At 51.2% G+C, this 22,494-nt stretch overlaps 1 protein-coding gene across 1 annotated transcript in view; it reads left to right on the forward strand.

The window, feature by feature from the left end:
• The window catches only part of KLHL18 (kelch like family member 18), a 29,065-nt gene extending 9,829 nt beyond the window's left edge, over positions 1-19,236 (forward strand). The window contains exons 2-10 of the mRNA XM_081805571.1: positions 306-322; positions 370-510; positions 4,502-4,700; positions 7,136-7,296; positions 8,546-8,682; positions 10,081-10,303; positions 13,430-13,534; positions 15,015-15,126; positions 16,041-19,236. Of these exons, the coding sequence (XP_081661697.1) occupies positions 306-322; positions 370-510; positions 4,502-4,700; positions 7,136-7,296; positions 8,546-8,682; positions 10,081-10,303; positions 13,430-13,534; positions 15,015-15,126; positions 16,041-16,427 (1,482 nt within the window). The 3' untranslated portion in view covers positions 16,428-19,236. The remainder of the gene's footprint in view (positions 1-305; positions 323-369; positions 511-4,501; positions 4,701-7,135; positions 7,297-8,545; positions 8,683-10,080; positions 10,304-13,429; positions 13,535-15,014; positions 15,127-16,040) is intronic.
• Positions 19,237-22,494: the final 3,258 nt, after the last annotated feature.

Raw genomic sequence — 22,494 nt, forward strand, 5'->3', positions numbered from 1 at the left:
GTAGCAACGTGGGAAAGGACTCAGTAAGTATTATGTGATTATATCCCTATCCATTTATGCATGCAGGCAAATAGAGACTAAAAATGAACCCAAAAAAGTAACCACTGTTGACTCATTTAGTAGTGAGATTGTGGGTACTTGCTTTCTCTTTTTAAAATTTTCTGTAATAAGATTATTTGGGCAGTAAAGACAGCTTAAGAAGTAGAATGACTCTTCAACTCTGGTGAAGTCATTATTCCTGTCATACAGATTCTCGAAGGGCATGGGCTAAATGGGTTTTAGAGCAGGGCCCACGCATTCCCCAGGTAGTCATGTCAGCTCAGTGAGGGCCAGAGTCTCTGAAGCCGATCTTTTCTCTCCTTTCTCTAGCGCCCTGGAAGCTCTGATCAACTTTGCCTACAACGGCCACCTTGCCATTGACCAGCAGAACGTGCAGTCGTTGCTGATGGGGGCGAGCTTCCTGCAGCTGCAGAGCATCAAGGACGCCTGCTGCACGTTTCTTCGAGAACGGTGAGGCCCTGGACTCGGCCCATGGCGGGAGCGTGCCCAGGTCGTTCCTGGAACCCCTGCCGATTTGCTCACTCTGGGCATACTGAGTTTTATGAAGGGAGTGAGCCAGGGAGCTGACTCTTCAAATCGCTGTTGAGCAGTGCCCAGTTCTTTGGGGTGAACCTTTGAGGAACATATTTACAGACCCCTGCCTGTGCTCTCTCCTGGCCTGACATGTACCTCTTCTGGTCCTCCAGTTTGACCAGTGCTAACTTAGCTGACTGTGCTCACCAAACCGATGGATTCCGTACTGCCTCACTGTTCCATAGCCTGTCTCCATCTTTGTGTAGATCCTTCCCCCTCCTGGAATGTCTTGACTTCTTTTTCCTTCAGCTCTTTAGGGGCCCACCCAAATTTCACCTCCTGGAACTCTGTGTCCCCCCTCAGGCCCCTGAACGCAATCACTGTATGCTCTCTTAGGGTAAGGACCATGGAGTATATCCCTACCTAGGTCCAGCGTTCAGCAATGCCCCTTTGATGACTGAGCTGATAAGAAGGCTCTTTCTCCCCCTCAAGAAGGGGAGCTCTTAGCCATAAGGTCAAAGCTGCCTCTTGAGCACTAGAGACTTGGGGGTGCAGGTTAGTGCTGGGCTCCACACAATCTCTGTCTGTGGTGCTCTACGAGGCTTGGTCTCCACCTGAGCTACTGCGATCACAAGGTCCCTGGCCTGAAGACCAGCATTCTTCCTGTCTCAGATCTGCCCTCCTGAACCTCATTTCCTCTTAGAGCTGACCTCTTCCTCTCCCATTCCGGCTCCACAAATCCAGCTCACTCAGCAGCTCTGTGGACCCCACCTGCTGTCCCCATCCTGCCCCTGTGGTGCTCATGGACATCACTGAGCACTGCTGTGTGTGCAGCTAGTCTTAATAACCATGGTAATGATGCTTAGCATGCAGGGCACGCCACTGGGTGCAGGGTGAGTGGTTTCATCGTAGGTCCTGTTTCAGGTTTTACAGGTGAGACCACATAAGGACAGTGTAGCCCCAGAGCCTGGCTTGACCCTGCGCTGGGATGCCTTCTGGGTCAGGCTGGAGGGATGCATGTGGGGGGATGTGAGGCACACTGGCTTTCCTACTCATTTGTGAGCTGCTTAAGGATACAGACCAGACTTGGTTTCTCTCTCTGTCTCCACGGAGCTCAGAATGATTAAGTAGGCATTCTGGAAAGGATTAAGTTGGCCACTCTCGCAAGGGGACAACAGCTCCACCTAGGGGGGCTTTTGAGGTCATCACTCTCCATACTGGACCTAGCCTCTTTATAAAGGAGTGTCACCCAAAAGATGCTTAGAAAAGTGTTTAGACCAGTGGAGTTTTTACATGCATCAGTGACATTTTAGGAAGATGCACTTAAGCACAAAGCCTGACATTATGAGTCTGTCCTTGACATTCTCCCATTCAGCCCTGCAAGATCCCTTCTGAAGCCTCACTTCACACCTTATTCCTGTCTTTATTCCTTCCCACGGGCCCCAGAGGCTTGACCTGCTTTCTCTTTTCTTTCCAGTAGTTACCATCACTGCCTCTCTTCCTTGGAGTGGTTCTCCCTGAGCCTGGCTGCGGAGTGTGTTAGGGGGTCCCACCTGCCCCCTTCCCATGTGCCCATATTCAAAGACAAGCATGTGGGCCCTTCGTTGTCAAGCTGTGATTACTAACGACTTGAGAGAAACCATTCTGAGCGGTAGTGGGAAAGACAGGACTTTGCAGAGCACAGAGAAGCTGTAAAGCTCTCAGAGTTTTCCATGAGGTTGGGGTTGATATTTTTCTTGTGGCCCCTTTCCAAGCCTTCAGATGTATGGGCCTCCTTGTTTTTAGGTGAGCACTGGAGCTATGTATTTTCCAAAACTCTTCTCTCAGAATTGAATCAGAACATCAGATACATCAGTGAACCAACCCAATGACTTATTTACTTCAGGTCACTGCTTCCTGCATCTGATAAAGCATTACATCTTATTGTGGCCTCCCTGCTGACAAAGTCAAGAAGGTGGTTGCCAGTTGTGAGGTGGCTAATGGAAGATGTGGGTCTCTCTCTGCCCTTTGGGTTCATTTTCCCTCTTACCTTCCTCCGGCTTGGCTCCTGAACGGGGCCCTCTCCTGCATGGTAGCCCTCCCTCCTCCTTCCCCCCCGGCTGCCTCACAAGCAGGCTTCCCACATCCCATCCTCTTTGACACGGAAGCCCAGTTCAGTTGAAGGTGTGTTTTGCTCTCCTTATTATACCAAGCCAGTCAAAGACAGCCAAAGGCGAGGTATAGGAGTCCTAACCTGAGAGCCAGCAGATGGAAATGTGCTCCAGGCAGCTATATTGACCATCCTGGCCCACGTCTTTGGACTCTATCCAGTTCCCAGTCCGTGGCATCTTGAGTTGATGTTGCTGTGGTTGCAATCAGTGAATCACATGGTGTAGAGGCCCAGGGAAGGTTGAGCCTCATATCTGCCATATGTGTGTAAAGGCCTGTAAACAAGTCTCATTCAGTCCCTGTAAGTGCTCCAGGAGAAAGGTGGTATTTGATGACTGAGCCGACATTCTGACCTTGAGCGCTGTGTCCCTGACTGGCCATGCGGCCTTGCCTAAGTGTTAGTCAGTGCTCATGCTTCCCTGGCCTTTGTGGAAATGCACATAGATTTCCAAAGCCATGAACAGAGCCCGTTCAGGCTGGAAGGGAAGCAACAGCTTGTGGAATTTAGATTATCCCAAAGGCAGGCTCCTGGGAGACTCTGCCCTTCAGGTCTGCTGCTGGGGAACAGTGGTGATTGTTGGCTAGTGAGTATAACTCTGCCTATAACTTTAAACAACATGGCGGGAAAGGAAAGCAAGCAGTCTAATAAAGAAAACCTGTGCGGTTTCCATCTGATAAATACCTTCTCCCTCCACGGATTATCAGTCACAAAGTCAAAATAAGAAAAGCTCCAACCCCAGAATCTCTTGCTGTCACCAAGATTTCAGAACCATGTTGGGCGCATTTGGGATTTTGTCAGATGCAATAGTAGTAAGAAAAACGACCACGATGAAAATTAAGACAGCAGCTGACTTCACGCCAGGCACCATGCTGAGTGCTTTTGCCACATTCTTGCTTAATCGTGGCCACAGCTATAGGAGCTGGCTAGCTCTTGTCCTCACCTTTTTCCAGGTGAGGCTGTTGCGGAGACCTGAGAAACCCTCCCATGTCACCTGGTGTGACGCAGGGCCCGGATTTACCCAGACGGCCCCAAGGAGGGCAGGTCTGCCTCCGGGTCGTGGGAACGCACACGGGGTTCAGTCTCCACACCACCACTTGCTTGTAGAGGGCTGGGAGCACATGTCTTAGTTTCTCTGAGCCTCAGTTTTCCATCTAAAACTGGAAGTAACGACTACTCTGCAGTGCTGTTGAAAGGATTCTCGCTGGCAAAGTACTGGACGCATCGATGATGCTGAGCGAGTGGTAGCTACCGCTGTTGTTCCTGGGAGTCCAGTTAGACCATAGAGCTTCTTGCTTTTTACAGAAGATGAAGCATAAGGGTCCTGAGGTTAGAGAAGTCATCTCTCCGCATGGTTTAAACTCTCATTCTACAACTTCAGTGCCCGTGTGGGGAACAGGTAGATGTTTGACCAAGAACGTCAACGGCTGAAGGAAAGCAAACAGTATGTGTTCTCCTATTCTTCTGTCCTCAGAGCTGCTTCCCAGACTTTCCAGAGAACTCGTCCCACCAACTCATCCATTTCCTCTCCTGCTCCCAGAGGGCTAAATTACTAAAAACACACACTGAACACTAGGTCCAACAGGCAGTGTCTTCATTTTAAACCTTCACAATTGAGTCCCTGAGCAGCGCACCTGGAATCATGCACGGAGTTTGCAGCCAAGCTGAGAGCAAAGCAGGGTTTTCTCCATTCTGTAGCTCTCCCTAGAACCAACCTGAGAATGACCAAACATACCATTCTTCCTCTACATTTTTTCTTTTCATCTTTTCTTATGCCAAAAGTCTCCACCCCAAAAATTGCCTGGGTGTCCGCCAGTTTGCTGAGACCATGATGTGCGCCGTGCTGTACGACGCGGCCAACAGCTTCATCCACCAGCACTTTGTGGAGGTGTCCATGTCAGAAGAATTCCTGGCCCTGCCCTTGGAAGACGTGCTCGAGCTGGTGTCTCGGGATGAGCTGAATGTAAAGTCAGAGGAGCAGGTCTGTAGAGCATGGTAGCCATCCGCAGGGGACTCGGGGGCTCCTGCTCTTTCTAATCTTTGTTTTCTATTTTTTTTTTCTTTTTTTTCATGAAGACCATGTGTGTGCAGTTGGTTTATTATGGGTTTGTTTCATTATACTGTGTGCCTGTTTCATGAGAACTTTGTATCCATTTCAGTGTCTAACATTCAGTGGATTTTATCAACATTGCACCCCTTATTCTTAGATGTCGGGTGATTTCCAGTATTTACTATTAGAAGTAATGCTGCCTCGAACTGGAAATTAGCATAGATAACGCTTTCAAAGAGTCTTATTCTAAAGGAGAGCAGAGCACTGGGGCAGTCACTGGGGAGGAATATGAAGTTGGAAGGGGTTGGTTGGTTTGTTTTTTAAGGTGAGCGAAATGGCAGTACATTTGACTACTGGTGGGAATTTTCCAGAAGAGAGGGAAGAGTCAGTGATGCAGGAGGAAAGGGAGAATGGCTGCTGACATGACATTCTGGAGGAAGCGAAGAGGAGGCCGGCTTGAGGGCACGGGATGTCCCTGCTGGGAGCACCAGCCACTCCTGTCCATCCCCGCAGGAGGGAGAACCTCCACAGCCAGGGGCACAGGGAGGCGCAGGGTGGGAAGGGACATGCTGGCAAATTCTACTGACGTTCTCTTCTGGCATGTGTCTATTTTCTTACCTGAGAATGAGGATCGGGAGGAGGGTGAGAAATGTGAGGAGAGATGAAAAGTCGTGAGCCAGCCCTCTGGGAGCGGGAGAGGAAATGGATGATACCAGGGAAAGGAAGAGGGGCTTGGTGGGAAGCAGGGCCTGACGAGATTAGCGACCACAAAGTTAGAATGGACCCACCAGGGGATGCCTGGCTCGATGTGACTCGATCTTGGAGTTGTGAGTCTGATCCCCATGTTGGGTGTAGAAATTACTAAAAAGAATAGATAAACTTAAAAATTAAAAAAAAGAGAAGAAAGGACCAGCCAGCTCTGTCAGCTGCATATGCTGGCACAGGTGCAGAGTGCAGGTGGGGATGAACTTACAGAGCTGGGCCTCACCAGGGTAGAGACTTTTTCGAGGTGGGCGTGATTAAGGGAGGAAGGCGCACAGCATGGGCGCTGAGGGCACCCACCTCAGAAGCCGCGGAGCCCATGCTGGGTGAGACGGCGGGGAGGAGGTGGGCCAGAGGGACCCTGAGCGTGAGGTTGGGAGAGAGGGAGTAGGGTCAAAGGCCCGTTGGCATCAGTTACTGAGGGGAAAGGACTGGAGGTGGTGGTCAGCACCGGCAGACTGAAACTGATTGAAGAGGTGAAGCCTTTGAATGACTAGGGTCCTCGAAGGACAAAGAAGACCTCTTCCCGGGGGTGGTCAAGAAGAGTGTGAATAAATGAGAGTGCAGGGTGTTAGCAGTCAGAGAGGAGCAAAGGCGATCCCTTTGGTCAGCAGAGGTGTGGCGCAGACACATGAAGAGGACCGTGAGGAGACGTTACTTGGAGCAGAGGGTGGCCAGGGCTGGACAGCGAAGGGCTTCGGTGCAGGGGTGAGATGCTCGGACCTGGCCCTGCAGATGCCGGGAGCTCCTCTGCGGCAAGGCCTCTGCTGGTCCAGTTGCTGGGAAAACTATCCAAGGCCCCAGGTAGAGCAGCTTGGGATGCTTGCAGTGTGGTGTCCTGGCCTGCCATGAAGCTCTGCTTCCACAGGAGGAGCCCCAGGCTCCAGGAGGCAAGCTGTTGGGAGGTTAGTCCCAACTCAGCTCATTTCCCTAATGTCCGAAGAGCAGTAGTAAAGGGGGCCCTGAGTGTGGCCATGTGGGCACTCCAGGTGCAGGGAAGAGCCCCGTCCCAAGAGCGAGCCCTGTCCCAAGCTCTCCCACTAATGAATATGACCTGGAGCAGCTCACTTACCGGTTATGCATTGGATCCCAGGTTTTAAAGGGATGTACCCTTGTGGCTGGAGCCTTTGGCCAAGCTCCAGAGAACATTGATCTGGAACTAGGCCTTAAGGAAAGGGGGGCGGGTTTAGATGAAGAGGAGGATATGAGGGACCTTCGAGGTAAAAGGGACAGTGTGCACAGAGAACTGGCCAGCCTGTGAGAACAGAGGGTGAAGGGGTTGAGGAGGGAAGACAAGTGGACAGTGTGGGGAGATGCACAAAGGAGTAAGGAACCAAGGGCAGCTTTTCACTAGGAGGACGTGATGAAAGCCAGGAAGCTGTTAATAGTCACTGAGGCTTGCCTTTCAAGAGGCTGGGCCAAATGGGGCAGCTTGGGGAAGTTTCCAGAAAGCAGTGACTTCAGGAGATAAGTAGGAGGAAAGATGTATGGGCCCGAGGGACTGCCTCAGTATAGGGAATGGAGGGATTGAGACTGGGGGGCCCAGGGACGTGGCCCCTGGGAGCAAGGAGTAACTACACGGCTTGCACTCTCTGCCATGGCAGGTCTTTGAAGCTGCGTTGGCCTGGGTCAGATATGACCGGGAGCAGAGGGGGCCCTGCCTGCCCGAGCTGTTGTCCAATATCCGCCTGCCCCTCTGCCGGCCGCAGTTCCTGTCAGACCGCGTGCAGCAGGATGACCTGGTGCGTTCCTGCCACAAATGCAGGTGAGCGAGGGCCGGCCTGCACAGGATGCTGCCGGGGGTGGGGGGGGTGGGGGGGGCGGGCAGGCAGAGAAGAGAACTTGGCCACTTAGGCTGTTTGTGTTCCAGCTCAGGGGCAGAAGGATTTGGAGTGGTCAGTCCTAATTCACGGCACGCAGATTGATCTGCCTTGTGTCTAGAGCCTGGAAGAGCCCGAGTCTGACCCCTTGGGCAAAGAAGTATGCCATGAGGGAGCATCGAGGCAGAAGGGGCTTCCTTCCCTACACTCCCTGAGGATTCCTAGCTTCTCCAGGAGCTGACTTAGTGGTGACTCCCTGGGGCTCCTTGTCCTCTCCAGTAAACATTAGTCAGTGCACTGGGCCTCAGGTGGGTTTGGGCCCGTCCACAGTGATGGGCAAGGGGGGACATGTTTACCAGCATGGGAAACTTTTACCCAGGGTAAATCAGTGATGACGCGGCACAGCAGAGCTCCCAAAACAGCTCAGAAGGTGGTAGCCGTATAGGAGGATCATTATAAAAGTAGAACAGCAAAGGAAAATGTTCACCTTCCTCCAAACGGCTTGCCATATTCACAGCAGGTTCAGAGGAAGTCAGTGGCTGTGTGTGAGCTGTATGAAGGTGTGTGGCAGGAGAGGGTGGAGGTGCGGCTGCAGGTAGGGGGACCCCGTGACAAGCAGTCTCAAGGGGGCTTTTGGAGTTTGAACTTCATTCTGTAGGCAGTGGGTAGCTATCAAAGGTTCTTAGACAGCTTGGGCTGTAGTGTGGAGGGTGGATTGGAGGACTGGAGAGGCAGGACTGGAGGCAGGGCCATCCGTCAGCAGCAGTCAGCTTCTGCTGCCACGGTCTGGGTGAGAAATGGTGCATTGCAGGGTGCGGGCCAGATGGATAGGAAGGAAGAGCTGGGTCTCAGTAGTGACAGGGTGCAGGCTGCTTGTCGAACCTCCCCAACACCAGCTGTTGTAGCCACCACCCTGTTCTCCTCCTGCTAGGTGTGTGCCTATTAGAAGATACTCATTCTGATTACTCTAGCTGAGGTGGGCTCTGCTCATCTGCCCCTCTGATTCTGAGCATGTTTCAGTAGCTGTGTGTGGTTCCCCCTGGACTCACTTGGGTTCAAGACCAAACCTTCCAGAAGGCTTTTCCTCCCATATTTCCCTTCCAGTTGGGGGTGGGGCAGCCAGACTCGGAAATACAAATGTAGACCACGTGGGGAGAATACCTCCTTGTCGTAACATGCGACACCTTATTCCAGGGACCTGGTAGACGAAGCAAAGGACTATCACCTCATGCCGGAGCGCCGGCCCCACCTGCCGGCTTTCAGAACTCGGCCTCGCTGCTGCACATCCATCACAGGCCTTATCTATGCCGTGGGGGGCCTCAACTCAGCAGGTATCTTGCACCTCCCCTTTGCAGGGCCCTGTCTGGGATTTTGTGGATAAAAAGGCACCAAACAACCTGACCTGGTCCTCTGATCCCCTCCTTTGTGTGTCACACCCTGATCCCTCTTGATTTGATACAGCTATTATACTATGCAGTGAAAGCATGTCAGGTATGAATACCATCAAATCAGAATATCAGAGCTAAATACCAGCCCTGGAGAGAATGCAGTCCAGGACCCAGCTGTTACCAGGCTAATCACGTTTGGTCATATGGATCTCTGGGGTTAGACTGTATGTCGTCACCACAAGAAGGAAAATTCTCCAAATACACGGTCATCACTATCCATAATACTGCTTTCTCTCCACCTGCTGCCTCCCACGCAGTGCACACATGCTTTGGAATCGGCATGTTCTCGGCAGCTCTTACCCAGCCAATTTTTCAGGCAAGCTCATGAGGCCCCCTGCCCTCCTGGCCACCCAGGCACCACTGCAGGGCAGTGGAGATTTCATGGGGAGGACAGTGTGGACTCCTGAATCTTGGTGGCATAATGGCAAAGGGTGGAGTCACCTCCCACGTGAAGGCCGGCTTTTTCTCTGGGTTAGTTCAGGCTCATGGAGGGGGGCAGGTGGTGGGCAGTCCTGGGCAGTCTCATTTTTAATGGAAGCTTAATGAGAGATGGGTCTGTTTACCAGTCTGTTTACCATATGCTTGTTAACCATGTGTCCTGGAAAGGGGGTGTCCTCAGCTAGTAAACACTGAAGTGTGGTAGGTGCGAAGTGCCCCACAATAGAATAAAACAGGGAGGGGGGATTATTTTATTTGATCAAAAAAAAAAAAAAAACCCCTGTTGTAAATGGTAGGGTTGGAATCATCATTCCTGGCTACTGTAACTACTATTTATTGGGCACTTAGTGTGTTCTAGAACTATGCTAGGTGCTTTGCCTATTCTGTCATTTAATCCTGACGACAACTCTGCCATAGAGATTATCTCCATGTCACATGTGAGAACAGAAGATGGGGATACAAAGCACCTTGCCCAGGGTCACACGCTAGTAAGTGAAAGTCGGCGGGGGGACCCATGCCCTTCCCTGTGGGCGTGCCTCCTGCACTGGGGAAACAGTGTTCCATCTCCCTTCGGCTTTGGCCTTAAGTGGGCGGCATACCTCATTGCAGTTTAAAACTGCCCTCTAGAAAGTGAATGCCTCCTGTCTGATTCTGATTTTCCTTGAAGAATTCAGTTTGAGGTTAGCACGGCTGAAGCGTCTTAGTGGGCCCATCTGGCTTGAGTATTTCTGTGGGAAGAACCGATAGAGTCAAGTCGAATATTCCATATAATCAATGCCCAACAGCTGTGATCTAAACACGTGGTCTCATTTGTTTTAATTTGAGTAGCAAATTTTTATGCAGGTGATTCCCTGAATGTGGTGGAAGTGTTCGACCCCATCGCCAATCGCTGGGAGAAGTGCCATCCCATGACAACAGCCCGCAGCCGCGTCGGTGTGGCTGTGGTGAACGGGCTTCTCTATGCCATCGGGGGTTATGACGGCCAGCTACGGCTGAGCACTGTGGAGGTCTACAACCCAGAGACGGACACGTGGACCAGAGTGCGGAGCATGAATAGCAAGAGAAGGTATTCTGGAAGCCACTCGTGCAGCCCGAGCATACACACTGAGCATCTGGGGAGCGCCACACTAGACAGGCAGGGGCACATAATAATACAAGACACAAGCCGGCCTGGGAATTTCCTGCAGCCAGGCCAGCCACTGCCACTCCCGGGAGTTCAGCCCCGTCTGCTCAAAAGTAAAATCCTTGCCTTGTCCTTTGAGGAGCTTGGGGAGATGAGACATGGACATGTGGAAGTTGTATTGTTATTTAAGTATCAGATAAGAATGGAAAACGTATGTTACGGAAGATTCTAGAAGGCAAAGAAACTGGATGGAAACATCTGGAAGATTTCAGGGAGGAGGTGGGATTAAAGTTGAAACTTGAAGAATAAGGAGGATTTAACTTTATTAGTGATGAAAGGACATGAGAAGTGTTGTCCTTTATACTCTCTTCCCCACCCCCACACCACCCCCCGGATCTCTGCCACACATGTGCTTCTGCCACCCTGGGAGTATGTGAGCCATAGCAACATGCTTCACTTCAGTCACCCCCCCTCCCTCCACCAGATGTGAGCACATAGGTGGACCAAGTTCATGTCTCTTAACACACTCAGGTACTTGTCTCCTCCATCCCTTGCCTGCTCAGATTTCCTGAAGAAGAGTTAGAGGGCATCCGAATGGCGCCTCCATTCAGCCTTCTCAGTGCTCAAGTGCTTGAGTCTTCCGTTCCATCAGACATGTGTGGAGCATGTGCACGGCTGGGCTCTGGAGCGGGGGGGATCGCTGGACAAGGTCTTCTCTTCTGCCCTCAGTGGGGCCACACTGGATCAGCAGTTTCAAGTGGCGCTCAGCTTTCTCTTCCGGGGCTGACAGAGGAGAGGAAGTGGTCTGTACCCCTATAACCAGAACAGTTCTGCATTTCTCTCTCACGAACTGAGCTTCCTTCACAGATGCCCAACTTTAGGGGGAAAGTTACATGAGTTGTTTTTGAAAGGGACAGTTTGAAAACCACTGGGGCAGATGCTCTTCGAGGGCCTTTCTGTTTTGTAAATTCTGTGGCCCAAGCATTTGCCTGATAGGCCCCTTTGTCTGGACCCGCTGTGGGTTTTCTGTGTGTAAGATCAAGCAACTTATGGCGAGGAAGAAGAAGTGTCAGGCCAGGAGGTACACAGACCACGTTCTGCAGTGTTAGTGTGTGGCCTCGGGCCAGGAGGAGTCTGCCTTTGTACGTACCAATAAGACTAGATTCACAAAGGGTCACAGTAGGTTCGTTTGGGAAGAAAAGAATTTGTATACATGATCTGCTCTTCCCTGAGCTAACAGTCTTGTGGTTCCTTCCCCCGCCCCTCTCCCTACCTCAGAGCTTCCCTTTTCTGCTCCTTGGGTGCCTTGCAACCTTCTGTGGCCTCGGATGACTCATTACTCCATTTCTCCAGCCATGAGTGCCCTTTTTGCTTTCACTACAACCCGTTGTTCTTCCTGGGGTGTCTGCTCTGGGCAACTTCCTTGCTTTGATGTCACAGAGTTTGGAGTGTTGTCTGGGAGGAAAGTCCTCTGGGCACCCCCTTCCCTCACTGTGGTTAATGCCCTGTTATTAGTAGCATGGACCCAGCTCCATTTCATCCCTTTGAAATTACAGGCTGCCGAACAATGTTCTGAGTCACTTCTCTCCTGCCGTCCCACATGGCTCTCTGTCATGCCCGTGCTGACAAGCTCCTTCCTGCCATCATCCTTCCCCTTGCCTGCAGTGTTCCATGCCAGGCCCCCTCCCCTCTTCACACTGGCCTTTACCACTTAGTTAATAGTTAACCTCACTCAGTTTTGTGGCATCTCTTCTCTATCGTATTGTTGTTGAACTCCTGTGTTGTTACTTCTGTCCACTTCTGGAAGGACAGTGACAGTGTCTAGTGAATTTGTGGTCTTCCCACAGTCCTTGCCTGAGGCCAAAGTCCTTTTCCTCTTCTGGGCCAGTTGAGGGGATCTGTTACGGTGTCCCTAAAGGGACATTGCACGGATCAGTTTGGTTTGCTGTGTACATTTGAAAGGTGGCAGTAAGCCTGGTATATTTTATTTTCCTGTTTGTCGGCCACCCAGATTCATTTTGACTCTTCAGCATCAGATTTGAGAACAGTGAATTGGGCAGCCTGGCAGGCATGTTTAATTTCTCATGAGGCATGGTGTAGAACAGATTATATGATTATGCCAGACTGTGGGGTCTTTGATCTGAGGAGAGGGGGGCACGGTGGGCAGCATGGGAGTCAGCTCGTCTCATTTAAATCCAAGGCCTGCCTCTCAGGCAGCCCGGAGAAGGACCCAATCTCCCCAGCTGCAGCTGCTCATCTGTGCCATGAAGATGGTGCTGCTTCCTTGGTGGGTGGGGTGAGGGGGGCAAATGGCAAGCACAGAGGACCTCCATCAGTGCACGGCGGGAGCATAGCGTCACCCACGGAGCGAAGTAGGGGCCGTCGAGCCACATCTGTCACGAAAAGACATCTGTCAAACTTCACAGTGAATTAAATAGGGAAATCAGGCTAACACAACAAACCCATACAAAGCACGACACGAAGCATGGTCAGAGTCACATGGAGGAAGACCCCTGTCTTCCAGGAGGTCCCCACTTGTTACGAGGCGACAGGTGGCTTCCCGACACCCCCAGGTGCCAGAACGAGCCCCGGTGGGCAGGAGCTTCGGCTCGCCTCGGCACTGTGGATCTAGGGCCTGCGACGGCACACCTCCTCCTGAGTGCCTCATGGGATCTGAGGGGTGAATGAGTGACCACGACGACGACAAGTACTGGGATAAAGAAGCTGCTCTGGCAGCGTGGGGCCAGGAGGGACTGATTCTTGCTGAGGGGTCCGGGACGGCTTTGTGAGCAGGAGAGGACTTTGCCGTAATGACACCTTGAGCACAGCCAGGTGGAAGGTGAGCGTTTCAGACACAGCCAGGGCGGAGAGGGGGCCCCCCGAGGGAACCCCGGCAGGGGGCACTGCAGAGCAGCTGCTTTCTCCTTACTTTTACACTTAGTCTCACACGTGGGGCTTGGGTCTGCTCTAGAAAGAGGCAGCTGGTGGTCAGGTGGATCTCCCAGGGAGCGTGCAAGGCTGGCCTAGGAGGTCTGAGGCCTGGCTGCTTGACAGCTCTGTCTTTTTCAGCGCCATGGGGACAGTCGTGCTGGATGGGCAGATCTACGTCTGTGGGGGCTATGATGGCAACTCTTCTCTCAGCTCTGTGGAGACCTACTCACCTGAGACAGACAAGTAAGGACTCCAGCTCCCCTGGGAAAACTGGAACTGGTTAAACAGACAGTATGAGAATGAGAACAGCAGTGTTTTATTTAAACTTCTCAAGGATAGAGAGTATCTTACTCACCGTTTCAGCCCCTATCGTACCTTGCATATAATAGGTATTTAATAACTTTTGGTTCAATGGATGAAGGATTGAATAAATTTTAAAAATAAATAGTAGTCTACCTAGGTAGTTGGAGATGTTTATTTAATGCTCTGTACCTCTTTGTTAAATCAGCCCACTTTAATGGGAGTGCAGGTGGAAAGGGATGAGAAATAAATGAACAACACTTTCCAAAGTAGGAGAGGTATGATTTGGGTAGGATGTGATTTAGAGGGGCAAGAAATGTTACGTGGTTGGGTGAGCTTGGAAGACATTGATGTCCGTACTGCCAGAGTTCTTAATTTCCATCAAGCATAGTAACATTTTAAGGACTGAAAAATTCTCCGGTGACATAATGCCTGTCACCATCTTATTTTGTGGAATACTCTTTGGAAAACAGCTGGCAAGGTTAGCCCAAATTTTTCATTTCAGTATTTGAATCTTCTCATAAGTCAGTTCATTGAATGGATTCATCAGAATGCTTTTCAGCCAACATTCCATTCACTTAACCAACTGACTGTGTTATCAAGCTGGGTGTCTGAGATGCTTAAGTAGCAGCCGGTCCGCTGGGGCCACGGGTACATCGTGATTGTCCTACCCTGGGGGCCTCTGTCTGGAGCTCTTGGGTGCAGGGTGGGGAGCACCTTCATCTTTACCACAGCTGGCAGGGAGAGGCAGGGTGGCAGGGAAGACTTCTGAGAGGTGACGCATCACAGATAGTGGGAGATGCGCATCGTAGGCAGGGAGACAGCACGAGGAGAGACCCAGAAGAAGGAAAGTGCTCGTGAGGAGTCAGTGTGGGTGGCACATGGCAGGAGGTGAAAGTGGAAATAGATGAGGCCTGAGAGATAAAGAACCACATAGGGAACTCGGACTCTGCCTTGGAGGAAACAGTGAGGAGCCCCCTGAGGGGCGTGCTGCACGGGGTCGGGATGGGCAGGGTCTGAAAGCCAGGTGGCCTGTGCAGAGGCTGTGACAGGCTGTCCCGGGGGGAGGCCCGAGCTAGGCCAGAGGTAGTGGGATTGGAGCAGGCAATGACTAGAAGGCAGGCCAGGCGGACTTGATGACCACAGGAATGTTGAAGATGAGGGAGAAGAGAGGCCATGAAAACACTGAATCTGAGTAGGACAGCTAGATGGCCAGTGGTCCCATCCACAGGACCGGGTAGGAGCACGTCTGTAAGAGAGAGGAGCCTTGTTTAGGACATGCTAATTTTGAGTGCCTACAGAGGTGGGGAGATTGTCCAGGATGAGAAGGAACACTGCACGGTTTGCCCCGCCCCTCCTGAGCTGTCCTGGGAGGATGGCAGCTCTGCATCTCATGGCTCCCTCCTCTGGCTTTTTCCTGCAGGTGGACAGTGGTGACCCCGATGAGCTCAAGTCGCAGTGCTGCTGGGGTGACGGTGTTTGAGGGCAGGATATATGTGTCGGGTGGCCACGATGGTCTGCAGATCTTCAGCAGCGTGAGTCTGGGCTCCCCCGGGGCTAAGGGCACTCACTCCTTCCATCTTGGAGAATAGTTTTGTTTTTAAGGAAAGATGTATTTATTTTGGAGAGAGAGAGAGAGAGCACAAGTGGGGTGAGAGGGAGAAGGAGAGAAGCAGACACCCCACTGAATGTGGAGCCCAACACAAGGCTCAGTCTCACAACCCTAAGATCTTGACCTAAGCTGAAATCAAGAGTCGGACGCTTAACCAACTGAGCCACTCAGGCACCGCCCCCACCTTTGAGTATAATTTTGAAAGGCAGTTCTTCCGAAGAAACTTCAGCCTTGCCATAACTGGGCAACGCGTCATCTAAAGAGGTTTCAGGCCATCTGCCACGTGCTCGGAGATTCTTCCCAGACTGGAGCCAGTGGGCACAGAGGAGGGGTAGAGTATAGCCATGCCACCCTCACCCCGCCCCGCTCAGTTCTCCGGTGAACGCTGCATGAGAGCTGGCAAAATCCCTGCCCAGAGTAAGCTCAACTATAGACAGTGCGAATTTGCAAATAGTTGTATTCTGGGTAATTTGTTGGAAATTGCATTTATTCTTTAAAAAACCTCAACCGCCATCTGGTGGTAGATCCATGGCATCAGTCAGTGCCGCGCTCTGGACAGATTTCAGGAGACCCTGCTCTCCTCCCGCCTCTGCCACTCTATAGCAGTGCATCCTCAGGCAACGCCTTTGTTTCCTGGGACGAAGAACAGAGGGGGCAGAGTGGGCGGGTCCCTCAATCAGCCCGAGAGCAGGTGAGCCGCTGCGGAACGCGGGCCTCTCGCTGGCGTCTGACTCGCGTGGGCCGCCTGGGCCGCCTGGGCCGCCGTGCGCCGCGAGCCCCCGAGCGGCCCGAGCTTTGGCGCCGCCCGCCGGACCTGTGCCTCTCTCCCTGCTGCAGGTGGAGCACTACAACCACCACACGGCCACCTGGCACCCAGCCGCCGGCATGCTCAACAAGCGCTGTCGGCACGGAGCCGCCTCCCTGGGAAGCAAGATGTTCGTCTGTGGGGGCTACGACGGCTCTGGCTTCCTCAGCATCGCGGAGATGTACAGCTCCGTGGCCGACCAGTGGTGCCTGATCGTCCCCATGCACACACGCCGGAGCCGGGTCTCCCTGGTGGCCAGCTGTGGGCGCCTCTACGCCGTGGGGGGCTATGACGGACAGTCGAACCTCAGCTCGGTGGAGATGTATGACCCAGAGACGGGCTGCTGGACGTTTATGGCCCCCATGGCATGTCACGAGGGAGGGGTTGGTGTGGGCTGCATCCCTCTCCTCACCATCTAAGGCAGAGGGGGGCTGTGGCGGGGTAGGGATCTGGTACAAACATAGGCACTCCCTTCCAGGGACAGGCCCCCTTGGGAGAGGTGGGAGACCAGAAGATAGGGTGAATGTGAGCTCGCTGGAGGTACAGCTTTTCCAGGTGCTTACATCCTCCCTCACCGCGCTGCGCTCGGGACCTTCAAGCCTAGGTCACCAAGGGGCACCGCGTGGGGCAGAGCCCCTCTGGGTTCCGCAGCTGGTGACGCGGGACTGCTTTGCTGGTCCTCACGTACACAGGCTCCATCCAAGCCCAGCTCCCACCTGCCACCTGCAGAAGGCCTGCCGTCTGACGCTCCTCCTCGCCTGCTGCTCTCCAGCCGTGGTGTGGCCAGTCTGCAGTGGGGTGGCTGCCGTGACCCAGCCTGGTGGCAGCTGGGGTGCGGTTGGGGGAGGAAGGACGCGCTCAGGGTGTCCTCGTTGTCTGCGGTGGTGCCCCCACAGCGCCGTGCACCTCCCTCTTCCATCCAAGGGCACAGAGGACTTGGTCCTCACTGCTGGGCAACCAGGGAGAACAGAAGCTCTTCCCGTGTAGACTTGAGGGATTTCAGCGAGGTCTTTTCATCTTGTTGAGGAGTAACAGAAGAAGAAGAAGAAGAAAAAAAAGATACTTGAAAGAAACAGACCGAAATTGAAACAAACAAACACTTGAAAGAAACTGGAAAGAAAAGTACTTTTTTTTTAAGTGAACATTCTTTGGGAGAAGAAAACGTTCAAAGACACTAAAGGCGAATACGTGTTTCAGTGGCAAACCGCCCACCACGAGAAAGGCGGCGTCTGCTCCCACGTTCGGGTCCCAGGGTCCTGAGGCCTCGCACGGCACTCGGGGTCGCCTCTGAGCCCTCGCGTGTCCGGGATCAGTGCACTCTCAACTGGTCCTCTAGCAAGGTGCTCACGGGGTTTGTATTCACACCCGCCATCAGAGGACTTTTTTTAACCGTAGGCTTAGCGAGTGGGCTGAGTTACGGCGGGCCGCTCTTCTAGGTGGGAGTTCCCAGCCGGTCACTGGAGGCTCCGGGTGCCCCTGTGGTTACCTCCCACGGCCACCAGGGCGCTCACTCAGATTCCCCACCCCCACTTTCATTCCTCACGTGACCAGCAAGGAAACAGCAGGTCCAGCCAGATTCTCGCCCATCTGTCATTCTTGGATCATTTTTCTCATTGTGATGCTTCTAGGGTACATTGACCTTTGGTACCTCTAGAACCTAACCAGGGACATGGTCCTTCCACCAGCCATGGCTGGCTTGGTCCAGTAACCTCATCTACCCTGCCAGTCCACTGCTTCTCCATCCCCTCGCCAATTCCAGGGGCCTGGCCTCCCTCCAGCCCTCAGTAGAACGACCAGCAAGGTGGGCCTTAAATTCAAGCAAAGCTGACTTTATGGCAGAGAACTTGAGGCCGAAAGAATCTCTTGCTGCTGCAAAGAACAGATTTTGTATTTCTTCCTCCGATATTAGCAAATGACCTCTTGAAGAGACTCCATGCTCCTTCCTCCTCCCTGGATGGGACCTCAATGTCGCACAGCGGGACCCGAACAGGAGGACAATTCTGTTACCAGTGCACTGGGCAGTGGGGCTGTCCTTCAACTGCTGCTGCCAAAATCTGGTTTTCTAAAATGCTTCCAGTACAGACTCAAAGAGGATACAGTTCCTTTCATGCAAGACTCGGTCTTAGGGCCCCCTTCTCCACCTGGCTGGTCTCCTGTCCCTTGCTGCCTGCCTGGGGTGTCCTGGAAGCATGTTCAGAAAGGCACAGTGTGGAGCCTGAGACGTCTTTCCCACCCCAGTACCACAAGGTTTACGAGTGTGTGCAATCGCCATGTATCCAGAGGGAAGTACCTTTGTTAGCTGCCACTTAGGAGCTGGGCCTCTGCTACAAGCACTTGAAAATTATGTTTTTATTTTAAAAGACTCAACAATCTGATGCAGTTGAGCCTGGGCTCGTGGTGGAGCCCCAGCATTTCTCACTCCCTCTCGGTTTGCCTACAGAGGTAGACTCGGAAGGTGGTGGGGTCTGTGTTTCCTGTTGGAGAGAAGTGTGTCCATGCCCGTCTTGTTATAAGCCATTCTGTGAACTAGAAGCAGTCCTGGCCAGCCTAGGTCGTGGAGGGGTTAAGGATCAGTCAGTGGGCTAACGAGTGGGCCTCCCAGGTCCTCAGGACGGTGGCACAGATTTTGCCATTGAGGCTGATAGATCATTTCCCTCATGATCTGCTGCTCTCGTAGTAACCTTCCTAAGTCCGCTGCCACCTCCTGGTGTGGAAGTTACGCCGCCGCACCTGAGGCCAGTGTTTTGATCTGGGTGGGCTCAGCACAAGCGGGCCAACACCAGCATTTTCACAGTCTTCAGCAGTCGGCTCCTCAGTCCGAGGGGGATGTTTGCAAATGGCTGGGCTGGCTCTTTGGTGTTCGAGCCTTTCCAGGAGCCCTGTGAAAAGGAGAGTTCTCACCCAAGGATACTGTGAAAAGGGTATAACCAGCGGGTGGGGGAGATGTCGTGCTCAGTGGACCAGCTCTGAGCACAGGACTGCTGTCCTGGGCCATTCCCCTTCCCAGATAACACACACAGCCTTGTCTTCCGGGTTTCACCTGAGATCAAAGCCAGGATGGGAGCTGAAGACCAGCCTTTTGACTCGGCCACAGAGCTGGGCGTAGGTAGAAATTCTGCTCCTCCCACCCCCCCAAAGTCATTGTCCCCCAGCAAATCTTCCTTTTATTTATAGAACGCATGTCTTTTGTGTTAAGAGACCAAAGAGAAATAAAGAGTACACTCCTAATATCTTATCCTTTCTTGTTTTATTTTTTAAATATGAGAAGTAAATCATCTTTTTATTGCCTTCCAGTGAAAAAATACATTGGACAAAGTAAAATATTCCTGTGAAAATAAGAGAGGAGCCAGATGTATAGCAAAAGCAGTCTTCGGAGAGACGTGTGTGTATTTTATAAGAACGGGTTTGGGTGAAAAACATGCATGTTACGTACTTACTGCTTTCCAAATCACTCCTCTTGGATTTCCCCTTTTCTTCACTCAGTGCCGTAGAACACAAGTTCCCTGATGGAATGCGGCTGGCCTGTTGACCATCTAGAACCAAAATGTCCAGCTCCTTTCTAAAACTCTGGGCCAGAGGTGCTTAACTTCGGTGCACATAAAAGTCACTAGAAAATTCTTAAACCACACATTCATTCATAGATGCCTCCTCGGGGACCTACGGCTGGGGTGCAGCTCGGGGTGCAGTGCAGGCAAATTCCCGTGGTGGTTTGTCTGCTCCTCAAAATGTGAGAGAACCCGACTCCTGTGTTTAGTTTCTACTTCTCCAAATACAGCCACATTCCAGAGCTGCCTTCCTAAGATTACACGCTGGTTACTGTGGTTTGGAATGTCAAGAAACTCTTTCTTCATTCACACTTCTCCAAAAGTCAGCCATGATCAGTCTTATCCACTGGGTGATGATTATACCTGAATGACAACTTTATTTTTCAAGTCTTTGGAAGGGTATGTCTCTCCCACATAACATCCCACTCGCACATGTTTCACACATAAACACTGTTGATTCTCACCAGGGCCTCTCAGGACTCCCCACCGGGTAGTTAGCATGGTTCATTTTAGTATAAGGAAACAGCCTCAGAAGGGCCAGCTGACCTGATTCACCAGCTAACTGGTAGTGTTGTCAAGAATTGAGACCAGATTCCCACACTCAGTCCAGCTCGCTGGACAGGAGCAGTGTCTGGTCCATCCAGCCTCGTGTCCGGTGTGTGCAGGGCTGCTGCCCAGTACTGTGACGGACCTTGCATCATAGAAGCAAGCCCCTTTGTGCCAAAGCAGAGGGAGCCAGATTATCTGCGGGCTTTGTGCTGTGGGAGAAGGGTCATTTGCCTGTAAAGTAAGAACAGCTCTTTCCTTGTAATCTACACCCTCTTGCTCAGAACCAAAGAGCCCATGCATGCAGAGTGGACTGTGAGCTTTATTCAGCTAGACTCATCTGCTTGACTTCCCATGTCCTTTTGTTGTGGTCCCATGGATTGCTCTCCACAACCAACAGCAGAGCCTACTCCTCTTCACCCCAAAGGTGAGCACTACTGTTCTCTACTCCTACTCATGATGACGTAACATTGTACAACCGAAAACTGTTCTCATAGTGATTAGCCCAGACTTGCTGTTCCCAGTTTCATCTCTAGTGGTACACAGATGTTTTTCTCTCTAACGGAGCTGAGCCCCGGTTCCCTGTTCTCTTTTCCGAGCTTTACAGTTCAGGATAAAAACCCAAACTCTGTAGCATGGCATAGAAGGCCACTGTGACCTGGCATTTGTCCCCACTTGGCCTTTCTGAAATAGTTCTTCAGGGTGTCGGTGTAGATGTTACTCCCGCAGGAAAGCATCTCTGGTCAGCCTGGTGCCCCATCTCTATGCATGTCCTCAGTGGATCCCACCAGGGAACGGCCTGTTTGCCTGTCTTAACCTGGTACATAGTGTCTTTTGTCATGTACCCATCACCGGGCACATAGAGGTGTAACAACTATGTTACTTGAACCTGAGGACACTCAGGTATATCGGATGCAAAGGTTGCCTAATTGTGCTTCTCTACTCTTCCTCCAGTTCGCATCGCTGATTTTTTAATAGTTTTATTGAGGCATAATTTGCATTATGCACCTTAACATTCACCCATTTTAAGTGCTCAAAAGATTTTTGGTAAATGGAATTGTGCAGCCATGACCACTGTCCCATCTTAGAATATTTTCATCATTTTGAAAATTCCCTCATGCCCATGTGCAGTTAATCCCCACTCCCACCCTCATCCTCAGGCAAACGCTTTCTGTCTCTATAGATTTGCCTATTCTGGACATTTCCTATAAATGGAATCATATAAAATGTGGTCTTTTGTGTCTGGCTTCTTTAGAATGTTTTTGAGGTTCATCTAGGCTGCAGCATGTATCAGCTTCTTTCTTTATTCCTGAATAATATTCCACTGCATGGATATGCCACATTTTGTTCATCCATTTTTTTCACTAATTGATGAATATTTAGATTGTTTCCAGTTTGTAGCTGTTACAAATAATACTGCTGTGACGTACAAGTCTTTGTGGACATATATCTTCATTCCTCTGGAGTAGATTCCTAGAAGGTGGCTGTCACATGGTAAGAGCTTGTTCAACTTTTTACGAAACAGATGAGCTTCTGCACAGTAGCCCTACCGTTCTACTACGTTCCCATCAGCAGCATGTGAGCGTTCGGTTGCTCCACAGCCTTGCCAACTCTTGCAGTTGTCTCTCTTTGATTAGAGCCGTTCTAGTGGATGTGAAATGGCATCTCCTTGGAGTTTTAATTTGTGTTTTCCTGACCACTAAAGATTTGGAGCATCTTTTCATGTCCTTGTTGGCTATATCTTTGGTGAAACAGCTATTCAAATCTGGTTCATTTTTAAATTGAGCCATGTGTCTTATGAATGAACTGTAAGAATTCTTTACATTTTCTGGATACCAATCCTTTATCAGATCCAGGATTTGTAAATATTTTCTCCCAGGATATGGTGTGTCTTTTCCTTTTGTCAGCGGTGTGTGTCTCTTGAACTGTACAAATTTTTTAATTTTGACGAAGTTTGGCTTATCAATTATTTGTTTTGTGGATTATGCTTTTGGAGTCATGTCTTAACTTTGTGCATAAGCAAAGATCATGAAGAAATTCTTCTAGAAGTTTTATGGTTTAGCTCTTATGTAGGTGTATGATCCATTTTGAGTTAATTTTTAGAAATTCATTTTTGGGGGGCATCCAGGTGGCTCAGTCGGTTGAGCATCTGACTCTTGATTTCAGCTCAGGTCATGATCTCAGCATCGTGAGATCGAGCCATGCGTTGGGCTCTGTGCTCAGCGGGGGGTGGGGGGATCTGCTTAAGATTCTACCTCTATCTCTGCCCTTCCTCCTGCTTGTGCACACGCTCTCTCTCTCTCTAAAATAAATAAATTTTTTTAATTCCATTTTTTTGTGTGCGTGGATATCCATTTGTCTCAGTACATTTGTTGTAAAGACTATTCTTCCATTG

The sequence above is a fragment of the Leptonychotes weddellii genome, chromosome 1 (assembly GCF_054177405.1).
Source record: "Leptonychotes weddellii isolate Sample4059 chromosome 1, ASM5417740v2, whole genome shotgun sequence".
Taxonomy (NCBI): domain Eukaryota; kingdom Metazoa; phylum Chordata; class Mammalia; order Carnivora; family Phocidae; genus Leptonychotes; species Leptonychotes weddellii.